The 25,252-nt window shown below is 43.4% G+C and overlaps 1 protein-coding gene and 1 non-coding gene across 2 annotated transcripts; one reads left to right on the plus strand and one right to left on the minus strand.

Annotated features, from left to right (window-relative positions):
• Nucleotides 1-4,269: 4,269 nt before the first annotated feature.
• Nucleotides 4,270-4,342, minus strand: TRNAE-UUC (transfer RNA glutamic acid (anticodon UUC)). Its single transcript has one exon. It is a non-coding gene; the product is annotated as a tRNA-Glu (tRNA).
• An 8,552-nt stretch (nucleotides 4,343-12,894) lies between these two features.
• On the plus strand, nucleotides 12,895-21,514 carry PURB (purine rich element binding protein B). The gene has a single exon (XM_055590674.1). It carries the CDS (start codon nucleotides 13,039-13,041, stop codon nucleotides 13,951-13,953), a length of 915 nt encoding a protein of 304 aa, XP_055446649.1. The 5' UTR covers nucleotides 12,895-13,038; the 3' UTR covers nucleotides 13,954-21,514.
• Nucleotides 21,515-25,252: the final 3,738 nt, after the last annotated feature.

The following is a 25,252-nucleotide window of genomic DNA, read 5'->3' on the forward strand; positions in this document are numbered from 1 at the left end:
CATGCCACAGAGCAACTAGGTTCATGTGCCAAAATTACTGAAACACTTGCACGCTAAGCCCGCAAGCCACAATTAGAGAAAGCTTGTGCAAAGCAGTGAAGACCAAGCACAGCCCCCTCCCAAACCCCTACAAATTAAAACAAAAGAAAATAAATCACTGTGAGCCACAGAGGTGGAAACGCAGATGTCCAAGCGCTACCTCTGACCCAGTGGGCCAGCCCGGCAGATTTCCCAAGTAAAAATAACTGGGCACAGGAACATTGCTTATAACAAACACAAAACTGGAAACAACCTAGATTCCCAGCCACAAGACACTCAATGCTTCCAGCTCATTTAAATTGGTGATCATTAAATGGGCTTCCCTGATGGCTCAGTGGGTAAAGAATCCACCCGCAATGCAGGAGATGAGGGTTCGATCCCTGGGTCTGGAAGATCCTCTGGAGGAAGAAATGGCAACCCACTCCTGTATTCTTGCCTGGAAAATCCCATGGACAGAGGAGCCTGGCGGGCCATAGTCCAAGGGGTCACAAAGAGTTGGACATGACTGAGTGATGAGCACGCCCACACATAAGATAACAATAAAAATATGGCGACAATAAAAATATGCCATGTAAAGTGTGGGGGGAAACTATTCATATTCAATATACTATATATAACTACACACTCTAATTACAACATAAAAATAGATATGCATGTTGATAGAAACTAGAAGGGAACAAGAAAAATAAAAAGGAAAGATTATGTATAATTTTTTTTCACTTTAAACTTCCTTTAATGTTTTAGGAAAGTCTTAATAGATGACACTTTAAAAATATTTCTATCTTCTGAACTAAAGCTTGTGTTCAACAAAGAAACAACTCAGTAGAAGGATAAGAAGGGGGATGTCTCATTTGCTAAACCCACTAGGCAGGCAGGAAAATACTGTTTGGAAAGAGAGAGAGAAAGTATAACCCCCTCCCTGGACCGGGAGCTTATCCCTTTTTACTCTGAAGACCAGAGAAGCCAGACTTTGGAAATAAAAGCACATTCAAGGCTCTGATCCATGGCTCTGCCTCTTGGTGTCAGGTTCCATTTTGGGGTAGATTCAGCTACAGCCGGTGGCTTGGGAGCAGATGGTGAGGCAGAGGCTCCAACAGTGGGGATAGCCAGGACCAGGGCTAGAGAAAAACAGGGGTTGGTCTCAGCCACACCGAGTCTGAGATGGAGACAGGACAGGCAGCTCTATCCAGCAAGTGAGAGAATCCAACACAGGCAGAAGGTCAAGGGCTCTGGTGAGGACATGACCCATTGGAAAGCAGTGAGAGCTCAGAGTCCCTCAACACTCAAGGACAAGGTGTGACGGGCCACTGGGACCCCAAAGGGGTGGCAGTGGGAGGTGATCAGGGCAGGAGCACAAATAATTGTGTTAAAAATGTATACAGAACTCCTAGCCCAATGGAAATGTAGACAAAAACCACAAACAGGCATTTCACCAACAAGGAAACACCTAGAGCCAACAAGCACACAAAGAGATGCCTGGCCTCCTTGTTTTTCTGTTGTTGCTGTTTGTATGTTTTTAAAACTTTTATTTCGTACTGGGATATAGCTGATTAACAACGCTGTGACAGTTTCAGAACAGAGAAGAGACTCAGCCATATATACACACTCATCCATTCTCCCCCAAATTCCCCTCCCACCCAGCCTGTCACATGACATTGAGCAGAGTTCCATGCGCTATATAATAGGTCCTTGTTGGTAACCCACTTTAAATACAGCAGTGTGTACACATCCATCCCAAACTCCCTTACTATCCCTCCTCCTCTTCCTTCCCCTGCTCCGGCAATCATAAGTTTGTTCTCTAAGTCTGTGAGTCTCTGTTTTGTAAGTAAGTTCATTTGTATCATTTCTTTTTAGATTCCACATATAAGGGATGTGATACAATATCTCTCCTTCTCTGTCTGACTTACTTCATTCAGTTTGACAATCTCCAGGTCCATCCATGTTGCTGCAAATGGCATTATTTCATCCTTTTTAATGGCTGAGTAATATCCATTGTGTATATGTACCACATCTTTTTTATCCATTTTTCTGTTTATGGACATCAAGGCGTTGCTTCCACGTCTTGTCAATTGCAAACAGTGCTGCAAGGAACATTGGGGTGTGTGTATCCTTTCAGATCATGTTTTTCTCTGGGTATATGCCCAGCAATGAGATTGCAGGGTCATATGGTAGCTCTATTTTTAGTTTCTTATGGAACCTCAATACTATTCTCCATAGTGCTTGCCTCCTTGTTAATCAGGGAAATATAAATCAAGGCAGCAAGAAAGAAGCATTTTTCACTTACTCTATGACAAATGAAGAATCTGACAATGCCAAGAGCTAGAGAGGTTGTGGACCAGCAGCCTCTTGAACACGGCCAAGGAGAGTGAAACCAGTGTTAACAACCACCTGGATTTTCCTTGTAAAGGAAACTGCCCCTTGGTGTATTACCCAAGACGAAGCCCCGAACACCTACCCCAGGAAACAAGTTTCAGAGAGTCCTCCAGTCTATTTGTGACAGCAGCCGTGACCCTGATGTCCACCAGCAGAAGGTGAAACAGGGTAGGGGCATTTTCTAGCAGTGAACGTGAATCAACACCAGCTTAAAAAACAAAAGTATCTGGATCTTTATAATATGATGTGTTGTGGAGAAGATGAAGTCCAGGAAGCTACTTAGGTGATGGCTAATTTTATGTGTCAACTTAGCCAGGGCACTGTACCCAGATACCTGGTCAAATTTGTTGTTGTTTTTTAGTCCCTAAGCTGTGTCTGACTCTATCACCTCATGGACTGTAGCCCGTCAGGCTCCTCTGTCCATGGGATTTCCCAGGCAAGGATACTGGAATGGGTTGCCATTTCCTTCTCCAGGGAATCTTTCCAACCCAGAATTGAACCCATGTCTCCTGCATTGGCAGGCAGATTCTTTAGCACTAAGCCAAATACCAGTCTTGATTCTGTGATGATATTGTGTAGGCGAGATTAATGTTTACATAGTCAACTTTGAATAAAGCAGATTACTATCCATAATGTGGGTGGGCCTCATCCAATCAGTTGAAGGCCTTAAGAAAAAAAAAAAAACCTGGGTTCCCTTGAATAAAGGCTTTCCCTGGTGGCTCAGACAGTAAAGAATTTACTTGCCAATGCAGGAGACACAGGTTCGATCCCTGCTTTGGGAAGATTCCACATTCCTTGGAGCAATTAAGCCTGTAGGGTTGAACTACCAAGCCCACACATTCTAGGCCCAATGAGCCACAGCTCTTGAACCTGTGTGCCACAACTGCTGAAGCCCACACCCCTAGAGTCTGTGCTCAGCGACAATAGAAGCCACTTCGATGAGCAGCCCCTGCTCACCACAACTAGAGAGCACTCTCTCACAGCATCAAGGACTCAGCACAACCAAACAATAAAAAAGCAAAAAAAAAATTTTTTTAATATATGGTAGACCAAAGATTTTGATCAATCTAATTCTCTGCATAAAATAAAAGCGTCATACATCAGTATGTATATTATGAATATATGTATATACACATATATGTGTAGATTCGCATTTAAAATTTTGCATAGGAAAAGCTCAAAAGGACAGACACTGCTGTCTCTGGGCAGGGGGTGGGTCTTCATCAGGGAAGAGCTGATGATGCAGTCTAAGTCATTTATATTCTCTTACTTTTGCTTTTCTGTATTTTCCAGTTTCCACAATAAAAAAATATTTTTTAAAAGAGCTTGCTTCCTAATAACAGGAGGGAAAACTCAGTAACATCACCAGGATGCACAGCTGTAACTTAACTGTGATTGCCTATTGTGTGCTATTTTCATGCAGTACTGAGTGGTCAAAGACATGCGGAGTTGAAGATCTCATTCTTCTTTTCAACTTAATTCTGTTACATATTTACCAAGTGTTCACTGTAAAGGAAACACAAAGATAAGACATGGTCCTACCTTTAAGGAGCTTGCAGACCAGTAGGAAAATAAATCTTGGGAAATAACTGACCACAGAACAGAGCATGTAGAAGCTGTGAGAATACCCTGACTGCTGTGTGTTTCAGCCAAGCAAGGTGGCCCCAAAGCCCAGAGGTGCTTTGAAAACCTTTATGGAAATTCTAAATGGGCAAGTGATCAGTCCAGGAGATTGCATGCTGAAGCAGGCAGTGAAAATGAAAAGGTTACAAGAGGAAAAGGAGGGTAGCAAAATTTATTTGGGATTTTTTTTTTTTTTTTTTTTTTGGCTACTCTGCATGGCTTACGGGATCTTAGTTCCCTGACCAGGGACTGAACCTGGGCCCACAGCAGTGAAAGTGCCAAGTCCTAACCACTGGACTGCCAGGGAATTCTTCTATTTGGGATGATTTATACAACATTTCAACAACTTGAGGATTTACTTTTAACTTTTTATTGGACATAATTTCAGACTTAAAGAAAACTTTCAGGACTTCCCTAGTGGTCAGTGGCTGAGACTGCATTCCCAACGCAGGGGTTTCAGGTTCGATCCCTGGTCAGGGAACTAGATTCCACAAGCCACAACTAAGAGTTCACATACTGCAGCTAAAAGTCATGCGTGCTGCAACAAAGATCAAAGACTGTGCATGCTGCAACTAAGACCCAGTTAGTGCAGCCAAATAAAGAAAGAAAAAATTTTTTTAGAAAAGGCCAGTTAGAAACACACAAATCCATTAAAAAAAAAAAAGTTGTGGGGCCTCCCTGGTGGCTCAGTGGTAAAGAATCCACCAGCGAACTCAGGAGACAAGGTTCGATCCCTGGTCCAGGAAAATTCCACACGACACACGCCACACGCCACAGAGCAATTAAGCCGGTGCACCACACTACTAAGCCTGTGCTCTAGAGCCTGGGAGCTGCACTACTGAGCCCACTACTGAGAAGCCTGCACACTGCAACTAGAGAGTAGTCCTCACTCACCACAACTAGAAAAAAGCCTGAGGAGCAATGAAGACCCAGCACAGTCCCCCAAAAAAAGAAGTTGCCAAGTTAGCATAAGGAACTCTATATACTTCACTCATCCTCCAACTGCTAATGTTTTCCCATATCTACTTCGTTGCACTCTGTACATGTGTGTCTTTTTCTGAATCCTTTGAGTGTAAATTACAGCCATGATGCCTGTTTTACTTCTAAATATTTCAGAGTGTATTTCCTAAAAATAAGGATATCCTCTTACAAAGCCACAAGGAAAATGATCAAAATCAGGAAATTAACATTAACACAGTATTATTTTCTGATCTACAAACCTTATTCGGATCTCATCAAGAGTGTTCTTTATGGCAAAGAAATGCCCAAATTGAGTTGTCCCTTCTCTTCATCCTGCAGTCTTCGTCTCTCGTGGCACTGGCATTTCTGAAGTTAGTTTGCAGCCTCTGATTCTGTGGATGTTCGTTCAGTGTAGGTTTGTCAGCTGTTTCCCCCAGACTAGATGCAGGTTCTGTATTTCTGAGAGGAATACTACAGAAGTGATATGTGTCCTTCTCGGTGATTGTATCAAGAGACACCTGAGGTTGATTTATCCCATTCGGGGTGATGTTATCCGTGATCACTTGGTTAGGGCAGTGGCTGCCAAGCTTCTCCAATGCAGGGTTACTGCTTTTCCTTTTGGAATTAACAAGTACTTCAGGGAGATTCTTTGAGACTAGGTCAATATTCACTTTACTCAGCAAATTTTCACTTACTGTTTTTAGTATCCATTGATGATTCTTGCCTGAATCAGTTGTCACTGTGATGATTGCTATTATGCTTCATATTCCATCATTTCTTCTATACTTGTCACTTTGCTTTCTACTGTAAAGAGATTTTCTTTCTCTCAATTACATATTAATATCAGCACATATATATGGAATACATCTTGTTTTATTCACTGGCTCATAATCTGTTACTATTATTCTTTATTTGATGCTTAAATTATCTCAGATTTGGCTAAGAGGGGTGTCCTTTTGACATGTCCCACTTACTTTTTGAGCATTTACTTACTTTCTGACACAAGAGATTCTAGGCTCAACTTGTGCTTTCTCTCCTCCAGCCCTGAAATCAGCCATTTCTCCAGGAAACTCTGGTTCCTTTCAGTACAGAATGGTATTGAGAAACCAAGGTCTGGGTACTAGGAGTGCTCATTGCTCCCAGGGTGTCATTGCTTCTAGGAAGTATGTATATAAATAAATACATCCATACATATGTCTCTGTGTGTACTGCTACATCTCTGTATGTGTCTATTTCCATATTTATCTGTGTGTGTGTTCATATGTTTATTTGTATGTGTATGTGCATGCATGTGCGCATGTCTGTGTAATGAAACCACTAGCTCGTATTGATACCTCTGATTCTAAGCCAGTGCCCTACAGGGCATGTTCTCCTCTTTCCAGGCTACATTCCTAACTTCTACCGGGTAAAGATTTCTTTAAAGGCTGTGGATGGAGTTCAGGTCATTCATCATTACTGCTGGCCCTGGAAACCTCCTTTTCCCTTCCATATGGCCTTGCTTGTGCTCAGCATGGACTTGGGCATTGCCAGTCATTGTCTAACTGAATGAAGGGCAGGCGGAGGAACCCAGCAGGGGCCCGGTTCAGAGCAAGACAGCCTTCTGGAAGATACAGAAGAGGCTGAAGCAGAACCCCTAAGAGCAGGGGGGTAGAACACTGGGATTTTCTGGATGAAATGAGAAGCAGAACAGATGGCTGTTGGCCGGCTCCATGGAAAGACCACAAGTGACCTAAGGGTGCTTAGAAAGGGCAAACCTGTTCCCCATGGCAGCTGGGAGGAGAGTCCTGACTAGAGGCTTTGTGGGCACAGCTGGCTCTAGCTGAGCCACCAGGACAGCTGGGAGGAGGCCCCTCATATCCTCCTGTCACTGAGGAGGCCAGCCCCCTGCTACTTAGGGTGTGAGTGGGTTCAAACACGAGTGACCTGAGTTACAGCCTCCTCAGACCTGCTTATCCATCACCAGCTGATACATTTTCCGACTCTTCTATTTTAGGGATGCCGTTCCTTTTTACAATAATTGTATTTGGGATATCAACTCTCTTGTCCAACAAATGTACCTCCTAAAGAAAGATGAAAGTCCCTCTGGGTTTTATGTTCATGGTCTCTCAACTCAACACTGGGTCTCTGCAGAATGTGGAGCCTGGAGGAGATGTCTGGAGGAAGCTCAGTCACATCCATGAATTACACTCAAAGGGCAAGGCCGTTTGGGGCCCTCATGTGCCAGCTGCACCACTGAATGGTGTGCACACACCTCACCGCTGGGAAGCAGGAGTGAAACAGTGGAGGCCTGCCACATTCCAAAGAACACATAGCTCTTCCAGGGACTCAGGGAGCTACGTGGGAGGTGGTGAATGTGAGGTAAATAAGCTTGACGGGTGTGCAGAAAGCAGTCTCTCAGCCTCTGGGAGTGCCACAAGGGTTTTATTTTTTTAAGGTCAAGAGAAGCTATAAATCAGGGAGGGTTAAGGCTATTGAGTTAAGTCCCAAGGCTGAGAAACGGTACCCCTTGGAACCCAACACCAATGCAAGGAATTGATTTTCTACCTCTTGGAAGACAAAAATCCCTAGAATAAACAGCAGGTGCAGGCCTTCTTCCCAGGCCGGATGCAGCGATCTCTTTAGATTATTCTAGAAGAACACACCTGCTTGCAGACACCCAAACTCAAGAAAACATCCCTGGAGACCCCAACACATGCCAGCCGACTTCTGGGTCCAGAGCATCAGCTGAGATGCATCTGCAAGGTTGGGTGCCCTGTCTGGGAATCACTGTGCCAATGCCCTCAGGGATGGCGCCCCTCCACACTGGATTCTGCTAAGTTCACCTTCTTCTCTTTTTTCCTTCTAGATGGAAAAGGACAGAACAGGCCAGGAGGTCATGCGGCTTCTGAGCAGCTCACAGCAAAAAGGCCGCTATGGATTTGACCACGAATACATTTGACTCCCCACCCCCACCCAGTCTCTCCTGCCTTCCTTGCTGACTCTGGAATCTTCTACCACCTCATCTTCCCCCCTGCTCTGGCATCAGGGCTCATTTAGGTGGTGGGCAGCACTTCGCTTGCTGTGGGGAGTTAGGTTAGCCAGGGCAAGGATGTGCATTCAGACTGAGGTTAAGAAGTGCCTCCCGATGCAAAGTGGGAGACAGTCTATGAAATAAGGCCCCTTTACCCCTCAGATATGTCAATGCCAAGGACACAGACAGAGTGAAACGAGGAAGGGTGAGGGCCCCCTGGATGCAATGGGACCTTCTGTTGCTACAAAGGACATAATTGGGACATTTGGCAATATCTAACTCAAGTCTGTCAATGAACTTCCCTTCCACCTCCCATCCCCATCCCACCCCTCTAGGTTGTCACACAGCATTAGATTTGAGCTCCATGAATCATACAGCAAATTTCCATTTCCACTGGCTATCTACTTTATATATGGTAATGCGTGTTTCAATGCTGCTCTCTCAATTCATCCCAGGCTCTCCTTCCCCACTGTGTCCACAAGTCTGTTTTTTATGTCAGCATCTCCTTTGCTGCCCTGTAAATAGGACCATCAGTACCATCTTTCTGACTTACTTCACTTGGTATTACAGGCTCTAGGTTCACCCACCTCGCTGTGTTCATTTCTTGTTTTTGATCACTATACTCTGGTTGGCAAGAGAAAAATCCTTACTTTGGGAAAGAGATGCTAAAGGGCATCACACAAGTGATTCTCAAATGGTTCAGGAGGAAGAAAAACTAGAGAAAGAGAGGTGATGAGGCAAATGTGGTACCATTTGGGGGATCTGGGTGAGAAGGACTATTCCTCAACTGTTCTGAGTTTCAACTTTAAGCATAATAGGAAAAAATAACAGGAAAACAAAGGCGTGACCTACAATGTCTGACCCCTTTCTCCTTCTCCTGGCCTGAAACCAGGAGAAGGCTCTGGCCATCTGAGGACACTGGCCCCTAGCCTCCTCCCCCACCCCCCTGACTCACAGGTCTCCCCAGCCCTGGCAAGGCTCGCTGCCATCTGCTGCCTCCTGCTCAGCCTCCAAGCTGCTCCAAGTGGCTGGAGACAGTGTGCTTCTGCCCTGGTCTTAGCAGGATTCTGAGCTGTTTAGGGATTCTCATCCCAGCCAAGCCTCACAGGTCTTCTCGGCCTCCTTCTTGGCATATGGCCTTGCTCTTGGGCACTGGAGCAGACGCAGGAACAGCTCCAGCTTCTCTGCTGTCCACCAGAAGCTCCTGTGTCTCTCCTCCACTCTCCCTGGTATCATGAGCAAAAGGACAGATTCTTGCCTCCCATGGCCCAGCCACACCTCCTATACCCATCTCCAGGTTCATGCTTTTCTTTGTTGGTTACTATTCCACATGGCACTAGCAGTAAAGAACCCGACTGCCAGTGTAGGAGACATAAGAGACAGGAGTTTGATCCCTGGGTCAGGAATATCTCCTGGAGGAGGAAATGGCAACCCACTCCAGTATTCTTGCCTGGAGAATCCCATGGACAGAGGAGCTTGATGGGCTACAGTCCACGGGGTCACAAAGAGTCGGACACGACTGAACGACTAACACACACAATCCCCTCTGTCACCCGGGCAGCTCTTGAACCCATAGTCCTGCCCTCGCTAGCACTGTAACATATGGCTTCCATGCTCTCCCCCAAGGTGGCAGCGTCAAAGACAGAATTTAGAATTGGAGACTTGAGCTGCAGCCTCTGCTCCACTCCTTAAGAGCTGTGTGATTCTCCACATATTTCTAGGATGGGCAGGAAACGTTGGTCAGGTTCAGTGTGAACTGTGACACCTGACCCCTGGCCTCATTCTCTCCCCATCTTTCTCACTTGTCCTTGTTTTCTCTATTCGGCCTTCTGGGAGCTGATGTCAAATCCATGCTGTCTGCTGGCAGCTCCCAAACCAGCATTTCCACAGGTGCCCCTCGTCTTGACTCTGCTTCTCTGGGTCCCACAGCTGTTTGGACACTCCCCGCCCAGCACCCAGCTGGCTGCTCAGACTTCACATGCCAGTACTTAAGATTCACACTCACTCATGCTGGATTTGCCAAAAGGCAGTCCCAACAAGTGCTTAAGGCCACCAAGAGGTAATAAACTTCCCAGGGAAGAATTTGGTATTCCAAAAATGCATCAAAGCAGTTCTTCCTGTTGGGTCCTGTCTATTGTGAATTTCATAGGGGAGGAAAACCTCACATTTGCAGCACCTGAATCTCTGAAGTCTTAGATCAGTGCTCTTACCATCTCAAACAACAGCCTTGAGAGCAGTCACTCAGAACACACACTCTAAAACCACCCTTCACTCCTCTCCCCCGTCTACACATCCAGTTTTTAAATCTGGTCCTTTCTCATGTCCTCAAAGCCCCAGTGGCTCCTTCCCACTCAATCAGCTGCATCCAGCCCCCGCTGGCTTGGGTCTGCCAGGTGGTTGCTGCCTCCTGACTAAGCCGACCCATGCTATCCTCTGCCATGGTCCCCTCCTCTCTGTCACGCTCCTGTTCACATAGCTCCAGGAGCTCCCCCTCAACTCAAGCCCAGTCTCCTGCCAACAAGTGAAGGCCTCCCCACTGGGCCCAGGTTTAACTGCCTCCAACTCTTTTGTTCACCACCCACTCCTCACAGACTTTGGGCTCCAGCCAAACTAGACTTTTCACCATCTGGGAACACATGTTCCCTCTGCCCAAAATAACCTACATTCATCTCCACCTGTCGAGATCTGTCCTTGAAGGGTTATTTAATAAATAGTACTGGGACAATTGGTCATTTGAAGGAAATTTTTTAGATTCTTCACTTGATACTATTCACCAAAATGTATTCAAGATAAACTAGAGTTAAAGATGAAATAAAAATATATGATATAATCACACCTATTAAAAATTGAACTGTAAAAAGTCTGGAAAATGTATAATTTTCAAATAGATAAAAAGGGAGAAGATGCTAAGCTTAAAATCCAAGAATGAAATTTCAAAGGAAACAAAGCAGGAACTTCCCAGGTAGTCCAGTGGTTAAAACTTGCATTCCCAATGCAGAGGGCACAGGTTTCATCTCTGGTTGGGGAACTAAGATCCCGCACAGCACAGACAAAAAAAGGAAATAAAACAATATGTCTAACTCATTAAATAGGATTTGACATTAAAACTGAACTGATAAGGAATGAATATATGGGTAGAAAGTCCTTCACATGAACTGAGTGTTGGGGTCCCCTATGCAGAAAGTGGTTTGGTTAGCAAGAAATTAGAGAAGGAGCTTCATGGACATCTTTTATGAAGGTTAAGTGATGCCTGACATCAGATTTCTTCCCTAGGGATTTCATATGTCCAAATTCACTCCAAGACTGAAATGTTCAAGACCCCAAATTTGATGCTTTCCCCTGGACTCTTCTGTGTTTAGTTGAGAGGTATTACTCTAATTTTGTTTGTTAAGGTCTTTTTTATGAATCAGGACGAAGAGTGATTAAACACTTGGGGAGGGGCTGCCCAGTGGTTAGGTCTCAGAACTTCCAGCATAGGGAACACAGGCGGGAGAAGTAATATCCCTCATGACACATCCAAAAAAAAGAAAAAGGAAAACTTGGGGAGTGCTTCTTCTGTGCCAGGTGAAGTGCTTTATGTGCATTATCTCACTTAATTCTTATAGCAACTCCACAAGATAGTTACTATTATTCCTATTTAACAAGTTATGCAACTAAGGCTTAAGAGGTTAATTGACGTACCCAAAACCTCACAACTAGTATGGGATTCAGACCCAGGCAGAATGACTCTTAGCACACACCTCCCCCCATCAAAAGATACACATTTTACTTTTTTTTTTTTTTTTTTTTTAATATTTATTAGGCTGGGCTTCCCTGGTGGGTCAATTGGTAAAGAAGCCGCCTTCAACGCGGGAGACCTGGGTTCAATCCCTGGGTTGGGAAGATCTCCTAGAGAAGGGAACAGCTACCCACTCCAGTATTCTGGCCTGGAGAATTCTATGGACTGTACAGTCCATGGGGTTGCAAAGAGTAGGACACGACTGAGCGACTTTCACTTTCACTTTATTTGGCTGTTGCCGGTCTTAGTTGCAGCATTGAGATCTTTAGTTACCAAAAGTGAACTCTTGGTTGAAACATGTGGGATCTAGCCCCCTATATTGGGAGCATAGAATCTCAGCCACCAAACCACCAGGAAGTCCCACTGTTCACTTTTTAAATCCATTCCTGTTTCTCCACACAATGTAACACATGAAACAAGTATTCTTCCAAGTTAACGTGTAAAACGGTTACCAGTCCCTGTACATACGTGCTTCATAAAAATTAACTCCTTTCCTAAACTCTCCATCCCCACTACCACTACTGAGTTCAGGCCATCATTTTATCTTACGCCACTGAGACGGTGATGATGATGTTACCAAGCATGTTCCAGGCACTCTGTACAGTATTCCACGAACTAAGAGTACGTATTTATTGAGCACTCACTATAATTCAGTCATTATGCTAAATATCACTCACGGATTCTTATACAGCAATCCTATTAGGTTAGTTTTGTTTTGAGTACCCCAACATCTTCCTCCCTTTAATTCCTCTTTCGTAAATAATAACTGTACTCCGGTATAATCTCCCTAGAATAAACCACATTTATTTAAACCGTAATTTGAATCACTTTCGGCTATCTGTAAAACCACCACCACAAACAAGATGCAGACTGTTTCCGTCGCCCGTAAGCTTCCCGAGTTCCTTCCCAGTTTGGGTCTCCAGGATCCCCAAACCCCCGCGGACCCGTGACGTCACTGCCCTGCGCCCCGCAGCCGCCGCCTTGCGCGGCGCTTCCGGCAACGAGAACGTGGGGGCGGAGCGGGGCGGCGTCACGGAGGCGCGCGCCGGAAGCTGGCCCGGCGGAAGTGGCGGGGCGGGGCGCGGGGGCGATGGGGGGGCGGCGGCGGCGGCTGCCGGCGATGAACAGCGGGAGCGCGTGAGCGGGCCGGCGAGCGAGGCTGGGGGGCCCGGGAGAGCGAGCCGCAGGGCGGAGGGCAGGGGCGCGAGCGCGGCGGGCGGCGGGCGGCGGCCTGGGCGCGGCGGCGGCCGAGAAGATGGCGGACGGCGACAGCGGCAGCGAGCGCGGCGGTGGCGGGCCCGGCGGCTTCCAGCCCGCGTCCCGCGGCGGCGGCGAGCAGGAGACGCAGGAGCTGGCCTCGAAGCGGCTGGACATCCAGAACAAACGGTTCTACCTAGATGTGAAGCAGAACGCCAAAGGCCGCTTTCTCAAGATCGCCGAGGTGGGCGCGGGCGGCTCCAAGAGCCGCCTCACGCTGTCCATGGCGGTGGCCGCCGAGTTCCGTGACTACCTGGGCGACTTCATCGAGCATTACGCGCAGCTGGGGCCCAGCAGCCCGGAGCAAGTGGCAGCGGCGGCGGGCGCCGAGGAGGGCGGTGGGCCGCGGCGCGCGCTCAAGAGCGAGTTCCTGGTGCGCGAGAACCGCAAGTACTACCTGGACCTCAAGGAAAACCAGCGCGGCCGCTTCCTGCGCATCCGCCAGACGGTCAACCGCGGCGGCGGTGGCCCGGGACCCGGTGGCCTGCAGAGCGGCCAGACCATTGCGCTGCCCGCGCAGGGCCTCATAGAGTTCCGCGACGCGTTGGCCAAGCTCATCGACGACTACGGCGGCGAGGATGACGAGCTGGCGGGGGGCCCGGGCGGCGGCGCCGGAGGCCCTGGGGGCGGCCTGTACGGGGAGCTCCCAGAAGGCACTTCCATCACGGTAGACTCCAAGCGTTTCTTCTTCGACGTGGGCTGTAACAAGTACGGAGTGTTCCTGCGTGTGAGCGAGGTGAAGCCGTCCTACCGCAACGCCATCACGGTCCCTTTCAAGGCCTGGGGCAAGTTCGGGGGCGCGTTTTGCCGATATGCGGATGAGATGAAAGAGATCCAGGAACGGCAGAGGGATAAGCTTTATGAGCGACGCGGCGGAGACGAGTCAGAGGGAGAGGAGGTGGATGAGGATTGAAACGCGCGGCTTCCTCCCTTACGGGCCTCCCCACCCCACCACCGTCTCCTTGGCTAGAGAACTCCCCTTCCTGTTCATCCCCATTGAGCTAGTGGAGGGGAAGCAAGGGAGGCCCCGGAGGGGGAAAACAAAATTTTAAATAATATAGTTAATTAAGAGAAATAACCATAAGAGAACAGTCAGGACAATTAGAGAAAAGCAGTAAAGTTCCAAGGAATTGACAGTAATCTGCAAAGAGAGGACAACAGCGTCTCCTCACCTGAGCAGAAGTCTCAGCTTCTCTTCCTTCCCAGCTAAGGTTCCTAAATCCATCAGGATAACCCTGGATGGGATAGATCCTTGCACGCTGGCCAAGGAACACCTCATCAGTTACCCAGACCCGTTGATGACAGCTCAATTTGTGTTATATTTGGGTAACTTGATCTAAAGATCTTTCTAGACCTCATTGTTGTAGTGTCTATCCCTTCACCTCCATTGAAATCAGCGTTTTGGATCTAGATCTTCATGGAATTCTTGTGAAGAGAGAGGCCTTTGCAGTTACCCAGTCCTGAGGGTACAAGTTTCATGAAAAGGAATGCAACTTTACATAATCATAGACAGGGCAAAATAAGAATTAAAGAAGCCACCAGGGACAGAAACAAATTGGATCCATTTTTAAATGGTTTTGCATAGAACCTGGACCAAGGCCCATGTCTTGTCTTTGCAGAATTATTTTCCGGGATGCAAATGGATTCAGATGTCAATCCTTGAACTAGAATCCCTTACTATAATGTTTTGGAAGTTGGCAGATATTTTTCAAAGATAAAAGCAGTTTTACATTGGGGGTTGCTGAGGTAGGCACAATAAGAAATCAGGCATAAAGCACAAGGAAAACTGTTTGAGTGGATTGGTTGCTGCTCACTAAAGTTCTTCCCCGATCTCCAAATATGGAGGTCATGGCTTAGATATGAATGAGAGCCAGATACCCGTGGCTCCACCGTGTGAGCCAGTGAATTATGGCTAATTCGGCTGTTTCGGCCACTGGTTGGCTGGATTTTAAACCATAAAACTTGGACATCTTTACAAAAGGAACATTGTGGCTACAAGCCTGAGCTTTAATGGAATATAAGTCCACACAGAAAAGTTGAAAGTAACCAAAACTGAAGTCATCTACCTTCAGTTTAATCTGTGGATTTGTTCAAATACTAAAGATCCTCAGGTCCAGAATTCCAGCATCATTTATTCTTTTAAAATAAATTTTTAAGAACTTGGTCCATTGTATCAGTACCTCACAATCAAAGTTGGCAAATGATGGATGAGTGATTCAAGCAGCGTGCCCTTTGAAGCTGAAATCCATTTGAATGGAGCTGAAATGAACGTGAATATGCTGACTATATCCTGGAAGCATTTTTATACCATCTTGAAATTTCAACAAACTGGCTTTTGCCAGTTTATCCAGCTGTCTTTCAAGAATAAAAGTTGGGGTTTTCAAGGATCGCCTCTTCTATATTTTAAATGGATTTTCAGTATGATTTTTACTAATCAAGTTAATCCCACCCCATCAAAAGGTATTCCTAGAAGTGTCATAGACCTAGGTAACTTTGAATTGAATGGGAGCTAATGGTCTTTCCAAAGTTTTCAGGTATACTTTGTGCGACACCTTCTCAACAAGGAGGCAAGTAACCCCACCTCCACAATCTTAGTTTCGTTTTTTTTTAAACTGCATGCCTGCCCTTTATTTGAGCTGCCTTTTAATTTATTGCATACCTTTTTATTATCTTATTTTGGTATTATTCAACCTACAATCTTTTTGTATTTATTGGGAAATAAGTAGTATACAAAAAGGTCGTTTTCATGAATTGTGGCTGAGAGGGAGGGAATAATTGTGTATATAAAATTAGGCTTTTTTAAAAAATTAGATTTGATTCAGAATATCATTGATGTTAGATTTTTTTGTTTTTGTTTTTAAAAAGTGGAAGAGCCACAAACATTGGTGCCCTTTTCAGACTATTTCTCTACTCATCATCCACAGTAGACTTTTTAAACAGATTTTTTTTAAGCTTTTCTTTTTTAAAAAAAAATTTTCTCCGTTGCAAAGAATGTTTCCTAAATTGTATGGGAGCAATAGTATTTTTGATGTTTTAATGACATCTGTATACTTGTACTGTATTTTGTACTACAAGGCAGCTGTTTTCAATAATGTCCTGCTGTATTTACCTATGTGTTTTGAGTGTTTATTTCTTTGCTGCGGAGAACAAATCCCTAAATAGTTTTAGTAAAGGGGCTGAGAAGATAGCATTATTAGGTTTGCATAAACTGTTTATAAGTTTCAAACTCTGAGGCAGCAATGAAGATTAAAGTTGCAGCTCTTAGTTGATTGCTGTAACTTTTTCATTTTCAAAACATGTATAATTCCTGTATAGACCAACTTGTTTTCCTGCTTCAGTGGTGGTTCTATTGCTCAGCTGCAGTGAGCCAGTTCAATTTTGCAAAGGTGCAGTACCTCTCCTTTTTAAGGGGTTGGTTTATTCTTTTTTCTTTTCTTTTTGTTTGGCTGAATTGCAGTAACTAGCCTTGCCTTTCTACTCTGTAGAAATGACAGGGTCTTCACAATCCTTCACCAGTGGCTACTAAGCTATAATTAGCTGAATAGAAAGAATGTGGAAGTGGTCTGAGGCATATAGAGTATATGCCAAGAACACTACCATATATGGCATCAGCTTTGGTTACCAGAGAAATTTTCTTAGTCATTAGACCATATAACAGTAATATATCATATGTAAATCTTTAGATATCAATTTGAGAATCCTCCAAAAAAAGGAGCAAAGAATGCATAAGCTATGTGTTGGAAAAAGTAATTTATATTAAAATTTTGACCTGCCTATGTAAGATTAAATGGTAAATGTCATAGTGGTGGGTTTTTAAGTCTTAACCAATCTCAAAGGTTTGTTTCTCCTGCAGGGGGTGGTTCATGGCCTCTCTTCTCACTGCAGGAAGATTACAGGAGGATGTGGATTAATTGTAGCATTCACTGATCCTCATTCAGTACTAGGGACAATAGAAATCTGCAAAGCACAGACTACACTTTCGGTGTGTGGTTTGTTAAACAAAGTGATATTAACAGGCTGGCTTTCAGAACTCATTCATAAATACTGCCTATTAAAGGAAATGATCTTTGTTAATTCCAGTCAGAAAATAGCATTATACACACTATGGGAAAGCAATTTTGTGTTTTGTCTTTCAGCCACTACTATGAACAGTGATTTAGGACTGTTTTTCAACTTTGGCAAACATCCCAGCTGATCATGTGTTCAAAACAGTCATATTCCTGAGAAGTAGGAAACTAAAATTCTTTTTCGGAGAATTGGTAGAATGTCTGTTTCTCAAACTGCTGCAGACACAAGAAATTTTAAGAACAAAATCAAAGGATCAAAAATTTGTGATGAGATACTACTCTTGCCTTCTGGTTTCTATTGTCCCTACCTTTCATTCAAGTAGAATGGCAGTTCTAGTCAGCAGAGAAAGTTTTCAGTGCATATGCTGCACAGTACACAGTGTAAGTCTGTATGGCACCAAAAATCAAAGTGAAAACCAAACCAAAAACCCAGACACCCTATGTTACTATGGGAGGCATGCAGGTGGTATAAATGACTGTAGCTGTGATACACACATGGCTACTCGTCAAGTCACTTTCCATAATTATTTACTGCAAAATGATTGAGGCTTTGGTGCAGGCAGGCTGTTAACCTATTGCTTCCCTGTTACCTCTCTATCACTTTGCAATAAATTGCAGGTCTTTTAAGAGATTCAAGCTTCAGTTTTCTCAAAAAACAAAACAATTATCCTGACTTATCTGAAAATGCAGGGTTGTGGGCAAAAGAGGCTGGTTATAATAATGCCCTCATATTGAGTGGTCTGTAAATGGCTGCACACTTCAGGCACTATAGTTGCTGAGAATGCTTTGTTAAATGTGACCTTGACTGGCTTTACAGGGGGTAGAATGTGCTCTCCACAAGGTATTAAAAGGTAACTACCCATTTGTGTCTACCTTGCTCTTGAGGTGGATGAACTTGAGAAGCTTGAGTGTGTAAGCCATGCACATAGGTATTCTTCACTGTAAATTTTGTTTTCATTTTTAACCCAGTTATGGTACTTTGTCCAATGCACAGCTGATCTCTCAGTAGATATTCATTTGAGAATAGTGTGGCCTTGATCTGTGAGAAGGGGAAGGAGAGAAGTGACTTTTTGCTTATGTAAAAATGACTCTTTGTCGAGAGGCATTCTGTAGCACTCTTGGTATCTAATGTGGTCGGTCTCCTTGTTTATTGGGGAAAGTTAATGTTTTTGACCCTGGAGTTATTAATTCAATTGAGTTGTCTTCTATTTTTAGGAAGTATCAGAATTGCTCTGATAAGTAAGAAAGTAGACTGCTTTGATGTACAATCTCAGGTTTTAGAATACATATAGTGGTGTAAAATTCCACTGTTAACTCTTAAAACAATTTTAATTTAGTATACCCTAAAAGTCACCTGCATAAGGCCTGTTCAAAGAGCAGCGCCTCCCATCTTTTTGCTCCTTTTCCATTTTGTACTTCACTTGAGAAAGTGTCAAGTGATTTTTTTCCTTGTATATTTCCATTTTAGCCCTGACATATTTCTCAAAGATAAAGCACTTTTTGATCATGAAATACATGGAATCTGTGTGTGATGTGGATCATGGTTTCTCAGGCTCCCCTAGATAATTTGCTTTTGAATATTGTTTTAACTCTGTATAAGAAAAGTAGAAATCTTTGCTAATGTTAGAAAGTTTGTATTACTGATCTAGAATGCATTTTGCTAGTTTCCAATGGACGGGAGAGTAAACAATGCTGCATTCACAATTTAATAAGTTACTTTCCCTTGAGCCTTAAGGTAACTTTTTTTTTCTGTCAATACGGCACTGAAGTTACAGTAAATGAATGAAATTGCCAGTTTTCAGGGTTGGTTTTAGAGTACTGTAAATCGATTAGGTGTCTTCCTAAACAGTTACTATTCCCGTTGAATAAACTGGATAATGGGGCGGGGGGGCGGGTGGTGATTGTTTGTAGAAAAAGAAAAAAAGAACCACATTTACCTAAAAAATATATGTATAGACACACAAAAGTACATGACAGTGCCCATTTGGAATTCCAGGCATAAGGTGGAAATGGACATTATCACCTCATTTCCCCTGTTTTTAATCTAGAAAAACAAAGTCATTAATTTTCAAATGGTAACACCCAGAAGCTTCAAGAGAGAGTGGACTGTTGAATGATGACTTCTCTTGATATGTTTACCTGCTATTCAGTTAAAGTCGCTGTTCGCAGCCCTCAGTCTTAAAACTTAGTTTCATTACTGATGGATTTAACAGACTCTTATTTAATAAATGTGGTCCAATTGTCAGGATGAAAATTAAATTTGAAAAATACTGCGTCATGAAGACATTAGTAATTTCTAGATATCTAGAAATTGATATCTAGTTGATATCTGTACCCCGATCCAAGTTAAGACCTTTATGAATGTATTTTATATTTCCTAATGAAATAGGGAATATGCCATCAATGTTATCGCCTTTATTTGCAACCTTTTACTCTTCATTTGAAAATTAACTCATGCCTCTTGAATTAGACATTGCAATGGGGATAGGTAAAGCTATGTTAAAATAACAGCAAATGCTGTATTGGTAGTGTCACTGCTTAGTAGGACTTCTAATTACAGCCTCCTGTAAAAAGCTTTATTTGATGCAGAAATGTTATTTTTTTCCATAGGTGATTCTAACATGGTTTGATAAAAGAATATGACTGTACTTTATTAACATGGAATTTTGAGTCTAGGAGCAAATTTCATTTTCCCCATATTATATATATAAAATGCCTACTGACATGGATAAGAGAGGGCTGATCATACCTTTAGTGTGATGAAATGTGGGCCCAGAGTATTGGAGAGAAAGCAATAAACCTATCCAAGTTCATTGTCCACTAGCATGTTGAAGAAGACATGAGTTTGTCTTTTTTTTTTTTTTCTTCCCTACTTCAAAGACATCAGTGAGTAAATCTTTCAAGAAAATTTATGTAGATTGTCTCATTTCTTAAACTCATCCCCATTCTTGCCCTATATTACAAGATCAAGCTGGCTCAAAAAGTCTTTATTATACATATTTGGAAGTAGAGTGGCAAGTGGTAGATTTCTTCCCTTTTAAAATTCCTTTTTCAAGGACATACATAACTGCAGGTAGAGAAATAAAATTGAAAAACAGAAACATTTGTAGAAATTTGAGAGTTGCATCTTAAACTGTTCAGATATGAGGCATAAACCCTTTTCTCCTAGCCCACATGTCACTTCTGTTTCAAAAGCTGCCTGTATTCCTAGAAGCTAATAGATTGGGCAGAAGTCCAGAAACTGATTTTAAATAAGTACAGGGCATATTTGAGAGCTGTGCATGTTACAGTAGCAGGCAAGTAAATTTGAGTTTTTTCCCACTGATTATCAGTAATTGGAATAATAACTGTGGTTATCAGTATATTTGGGTTTCTCTTTTTCTAAAGTTCTAAAATGATTAGTATTTATTCTGTCTTGCACCTCTATGCAGATGTTTTTCCAAGTCCATTTTTTGAAGTCTGTCTATTTTCTGACATATTTCCAAATAACACACTTTCTATAGTAACCTTCACTGCCAGTCAGATCTACCAGGGGCTTCCTTAGACTAGATGATTCTTCATTCCAAAGTTGGGACTGATGTCCTGCCCATAGAGAATCTACAGACATAATTAGAATGAATTAAAACCAAATCTTGATAGCAGGAGACAGAGCTTCCTGATCTAGATGTACAACTAGAGTTTAGGTTGGAAGTTACTTTAAAGAGGGTTTTTTGGGATGTCTTCAGTCTCTGTAAATATCCAAATGCTTGTGCATTGTAAACCAAGTGTGTACTCCTATGTATGAATTTGTAGAACTGATTTCTGCTTCAAGAGAAGCTGCACCTTTAATTTTATAAGGTCCCCTCCACCTGTTACCCTATAAATATTTGTAAATAGAACACTAAAATTTGTAGTGATAGGATCAATTTGGGAATATCTGCTGAGAGACCAAAAAGTTCATTTTTTTAAGTACCTTGGTTAAAGAGTAAAGATTATTCCTCTTATTTTTTAAAAGAAGAATGCACTTTAACAAACACAGCTGCATGGGCAATTCAAACAAATCCGTGAAGTGCAGTACCCATTCAGAACTCATACTTCCTGGAAACCATTCAAAAGCATAGTCTAGACGGGCTGTTGATCTCACTGCCTGGAGGTTGAAGCTGATTCCGGTCAATTTTGAGACGAGCAGGGCTGCTTCAAAAGAACAATGTGAATACAGCCAAAAGCTTCAGTCAGTCTGTAAAATGGCGGGTCCCGTATTTACCACTAACTAGCAAAACTGACAGAAAAACTCATAGAGAAAAAAGAATCCTTACTGCTGGTGTGCACTCCTTACAATAACAGACTTTTGCAAATGGAGTTTTACAGTCTATATTTAAAAAATTGTATGTTTGTAACAAATAAAGTATGCGGAAACGTGAATGACAGTCTTGTGCTGGTTGTCTCTCATTTAAGGAATTACGTGTTGACTGGGAGGGAAATAGCACACACCCTCTACTGGGGTTCATAAATGGGTCTGGAATTGGGTGAGTTTCCACTTGAAGTGATTTAAAAGCTGTTTGCACATTTCATCTGAGATACAGCCATTTAGTTCCAGACCCTCTGGGTTTGCATAACCCTTTTCTAGTTAGTAAGCAGTCTGTGGAGTAAATCAAAGTTGCAAATGGTTTCATGCTTTGGTTCATATTCCAGAGGAAGTGCTTGTTGCTTCCCCTAATTTCTTCCTATTCTACCTGCTCTTAGGCCCTATCACTTCAAATGGCTGTAAAGAAACTCATGTGTTCACTTGTCATTTATCATAACTAACTGCTTAGAAAGTAGGTTAAGCCAGTGTTATATAACCCAAGCTAAAGGAAAAATAAAAATTTTGTATTGATAGATCCTGGCTGTGGTTCCAAACTTTTTGGTCTCAGGAACCCTTTTACTTCCTTAAAATTCACTAAAGACCTTCAAGGAGCAATCCTATTTCAGGCCTGTATCAATTGATACCTATCATATGAAAAAGAACTTTTTTAAGACAACAGTACACATTCCATCTGCCTCAAAGCAGTGACATCACATCATTTAGCCTCTGGAAAACAGTATAAACTTGTGAGAATGAAAGTGAACAAAGCAGCTAACAATTGGGAAAGTAGTTTACACTTCTGGACTCCCTGAAGGTCTTGGGGCTGCTGGAGGTTTCTGGATCACTCTTAGAGACCCGCTGAACTAGCCTGGTTATATGAATTATGCTTTTATATAACATATATATGTTGCCTAAGTTACCCACACGAAGTCCACTTAAACCCCCAAGTAACTAAACTTGAGAAAAGTTTGCAAATGGAATCATCAAGCATTGCATTGGTAGTCCCCTCGCTGGGGAAATGTGTGGCTTTTATTAGCAGAGAGAACCCTTTCGTGTGCATCAGTCACCTCCTTCTGTCCCCTCCCCCCAACCACCACCAGCCCGGCTGTTTCAAGTTTCTGAGCAGGTTTGGGTGTAACCTGAGAAGCTGTATTTCTAACAAGTTCCCAGGTGCTGCTGCTGCTGGTTGAGGATCACACTTTGGGATTCTGCAGCAGAAATCATGAAAGTTCTAGGAAAAATTAGCTATTGCCACCAATTTAAGGTGGCAAGAGGTCAGGAAGCCTTTACCCTGATGCATCAGTTTGCCACAGCCCTGCTGAATTTTTTTTCTTGATGTGAAGTTGTCACCTCAAATTTAAGGATGAAATGTAACCAGGCTATATAGTCTGCAGTTTTATTGGAGCCAGTGCCTCAAGGAATAGGGCTGTTACCACATAGTTTCTGTATTTTGGATGTTGTGAGCTAGGTTCTGTCCCCGAATCTGTCATAAACTGATAGTGTGAGTCTGAGATAGTATCTTTAACACTTAAAAATCCTTAAGGTCCTACAACAGTGTCCCGTTTCCCCAGAGAAGACACTGGGTCTTAGGAAGATGAGAGCCACCTGCTGGTCAGTACTGAAATCTTTTTAATAACCTTTGTGAGATCATACCATTTGTAAATTCATGCATACTATATGCCAGGTGCTAAACTAGGTGTAGAAAATATGGTCCATGATCCAAATGGAACTTAACAGTTTATTCCAGAGGAAAAAAAAGCTTTTAGGAAGAACTAGGAGGAACTAAGTTACATTGGACTGAGGTATATTTAGGATCAAATGTTTTGATCCCTGTGACCCTAGAACTTCAGGAGGCTCCGATGGTTTGCAGCTCAAATTTACTAGACATATCTCCTTCCTCAGTAAAACACCTCTGTGCAGTCTCAGATCCTAAGAAGCTACTTCCCCAGACCCCAGGGAGGAAGTGGGCCAGCGTAGGTGAACAGAGGAAGGAAGGAGTAGGAGAGTTTGCTCAGAGCCCTGATCTGCATTCTCACCACACAGGACCTGGGAGGGGAGAGGTCCCATTGCTGGGGCGTGTGCCCCAAGCTTATGCAGCTAGTGAGCACCAGCACTGGGCTTTGACAAGGCCCTGTAGGTCCTCTTTCTTGCCCACCCTTCCATCAGTTCAGTCGCTCAGTCGTGTCTGACTCTTTGCGACCCCATGAACCCCAGCACATCAGGCCTCCAATCCATCACCAACTCCTGGAGTCCACCCAAACCCATGTCCATTGAGTCAGTGATGCCATCCAACCATCTCATCCTCTGTTGTCCCCTTCTCCTCCTGACCTCAATCTTTCCCAGCATCAGGGTCTTTTCCAATGAGTCAGCACTTATCATCAGGTGGCCAAAGTATTGGAGTTTCAGCTTCAACATCAGTCCTTCCAATGAACACCCAGGACTGATCTCCTTAAGGATGGACTGGTTGGATCTCCTTGCAGTCCAAGGGACTCTCAAGAGTCTCCTTCAACACCACAGTTCAAAAGCATCAATTCTTCGGTGCTCAGCTTTATAGTCCAACTCTCACACCCATACATGACCACTGGAAAAACCATAGCTTTGACTAGACGGACCTCTGTTGGCAAAGTAATGTCTCTGCTTTTTAATATGCTGTCTAGGTTGGTCATAACTTTCCTTCCAACGAGTAAGCGTCTTTTAATTTCATGGCTCCAATTACCATCTGCAGTGATTTTGGAGCCCAGAAAAATAAAGTCAGCCACTGTTTTCCACTGTTTCCCCATCTGTTTGCCATGAAGTGATAGGACCGGATGCCATGATCTTAGTTTTCTGAATGTTGAGCTTTAAGCCAATTTTTTCACTCTTCTCTTTCACTTTCATCAAGAGGCTCTTTAGTTCTTCTTCACTTTCTGCCATAAGGGTGGTGTCATCTGCATATCTGAGGTTATTGATATTTCTCCCGGCAGTCTTGATTCCAGCTTGTGCTTCATCCAGCCCAGCATTTCTCATGATGTACTCTGCATATAAGTTAAATAAGCAGGGTGACAATATACAGCCTTGAAGTACTCCTTTCCCAATTTGGAAGCAGTCTGTTGTTCCATGTCCAGTTCTAAACTGTTGCTTCCTGACCTGCATACAGGTTTCTCAAGAGGCAGGTCAGGTGGTCTGGTATTCCCTTCCCTTTCAGAATTTTCCAAAGTTTATTGTGATCCACACAGTCAAAGGCTTTGGCATAGTCAATAAAGCAGAAATAGATGTTTTTATGGAACTCTCTTGCTTTTTCGATGATCCAGTGGATGTTGGCAATTTGATCTCTGGTTCCTCTGCCTTTTCTAAAACCAGCTTGAACATCTGGAAGTTCACGGTTCACGTACTGCTGAAGCCTGGCTTGGAGAATTTTAAGCATTACTTTACTAGCATGTGAGATGAGTGCAATTGTGCGGTAGTTTGAGCATTCTTTGGCATTGCCTTTCTTTGGGATTAGAATGAAAACTGACCTTTTCCAGTCCTGTGGCCACTGCTGAGTTTTCCAAATTTGCTGGAATATTGAGTGCAGCACTTTCATAGCATCATCTTTCAGGATTTGAAATAGCTCAACTGGAATTCCATCACCTCCACTAGCTTGGTTCATAGGCATGCTTTCTAAAGGCCCACTTGACTTCACGTTCCAGGATGTCTGGCTCTAGGTGAGTGATCACACTATCGTGATTATCTGGGTCGTGAAGATCTTTTTTGTACAGTTCTTCTGTGTATTCTTACCACCTCTTCTTAATATCTTCTGCTTCTGTTAGGTCCCTACCATTTCTGTCCTTTATTGAGCCCAT

This window comes from Bubalus kerabau, chromosome 8 (genome assembly GCF_029407905.1).
Source record: "Bubalus kerabau isolate K-KA32 ecotype Philippines breed swamp buffalo chromosome 8, PCC_UOA_SB_1v2, whole genome shotgun sequence".
NCBI classification, from domain to species: Eukaryota; Metazoa; Chordata; class Mammalia; order Artiodactyla; family Bovidae; genus Bubalus; species Bubalus kerabau.

Coding starts and splice junctions, on each gene's coding strand:
- PURB (XM_055590674.1), top strand. CDS start 13,039: ATGGCGGACGGCGACAGCGGCAGCGAGCGCGGCGGTGGCGGGCCCGGC.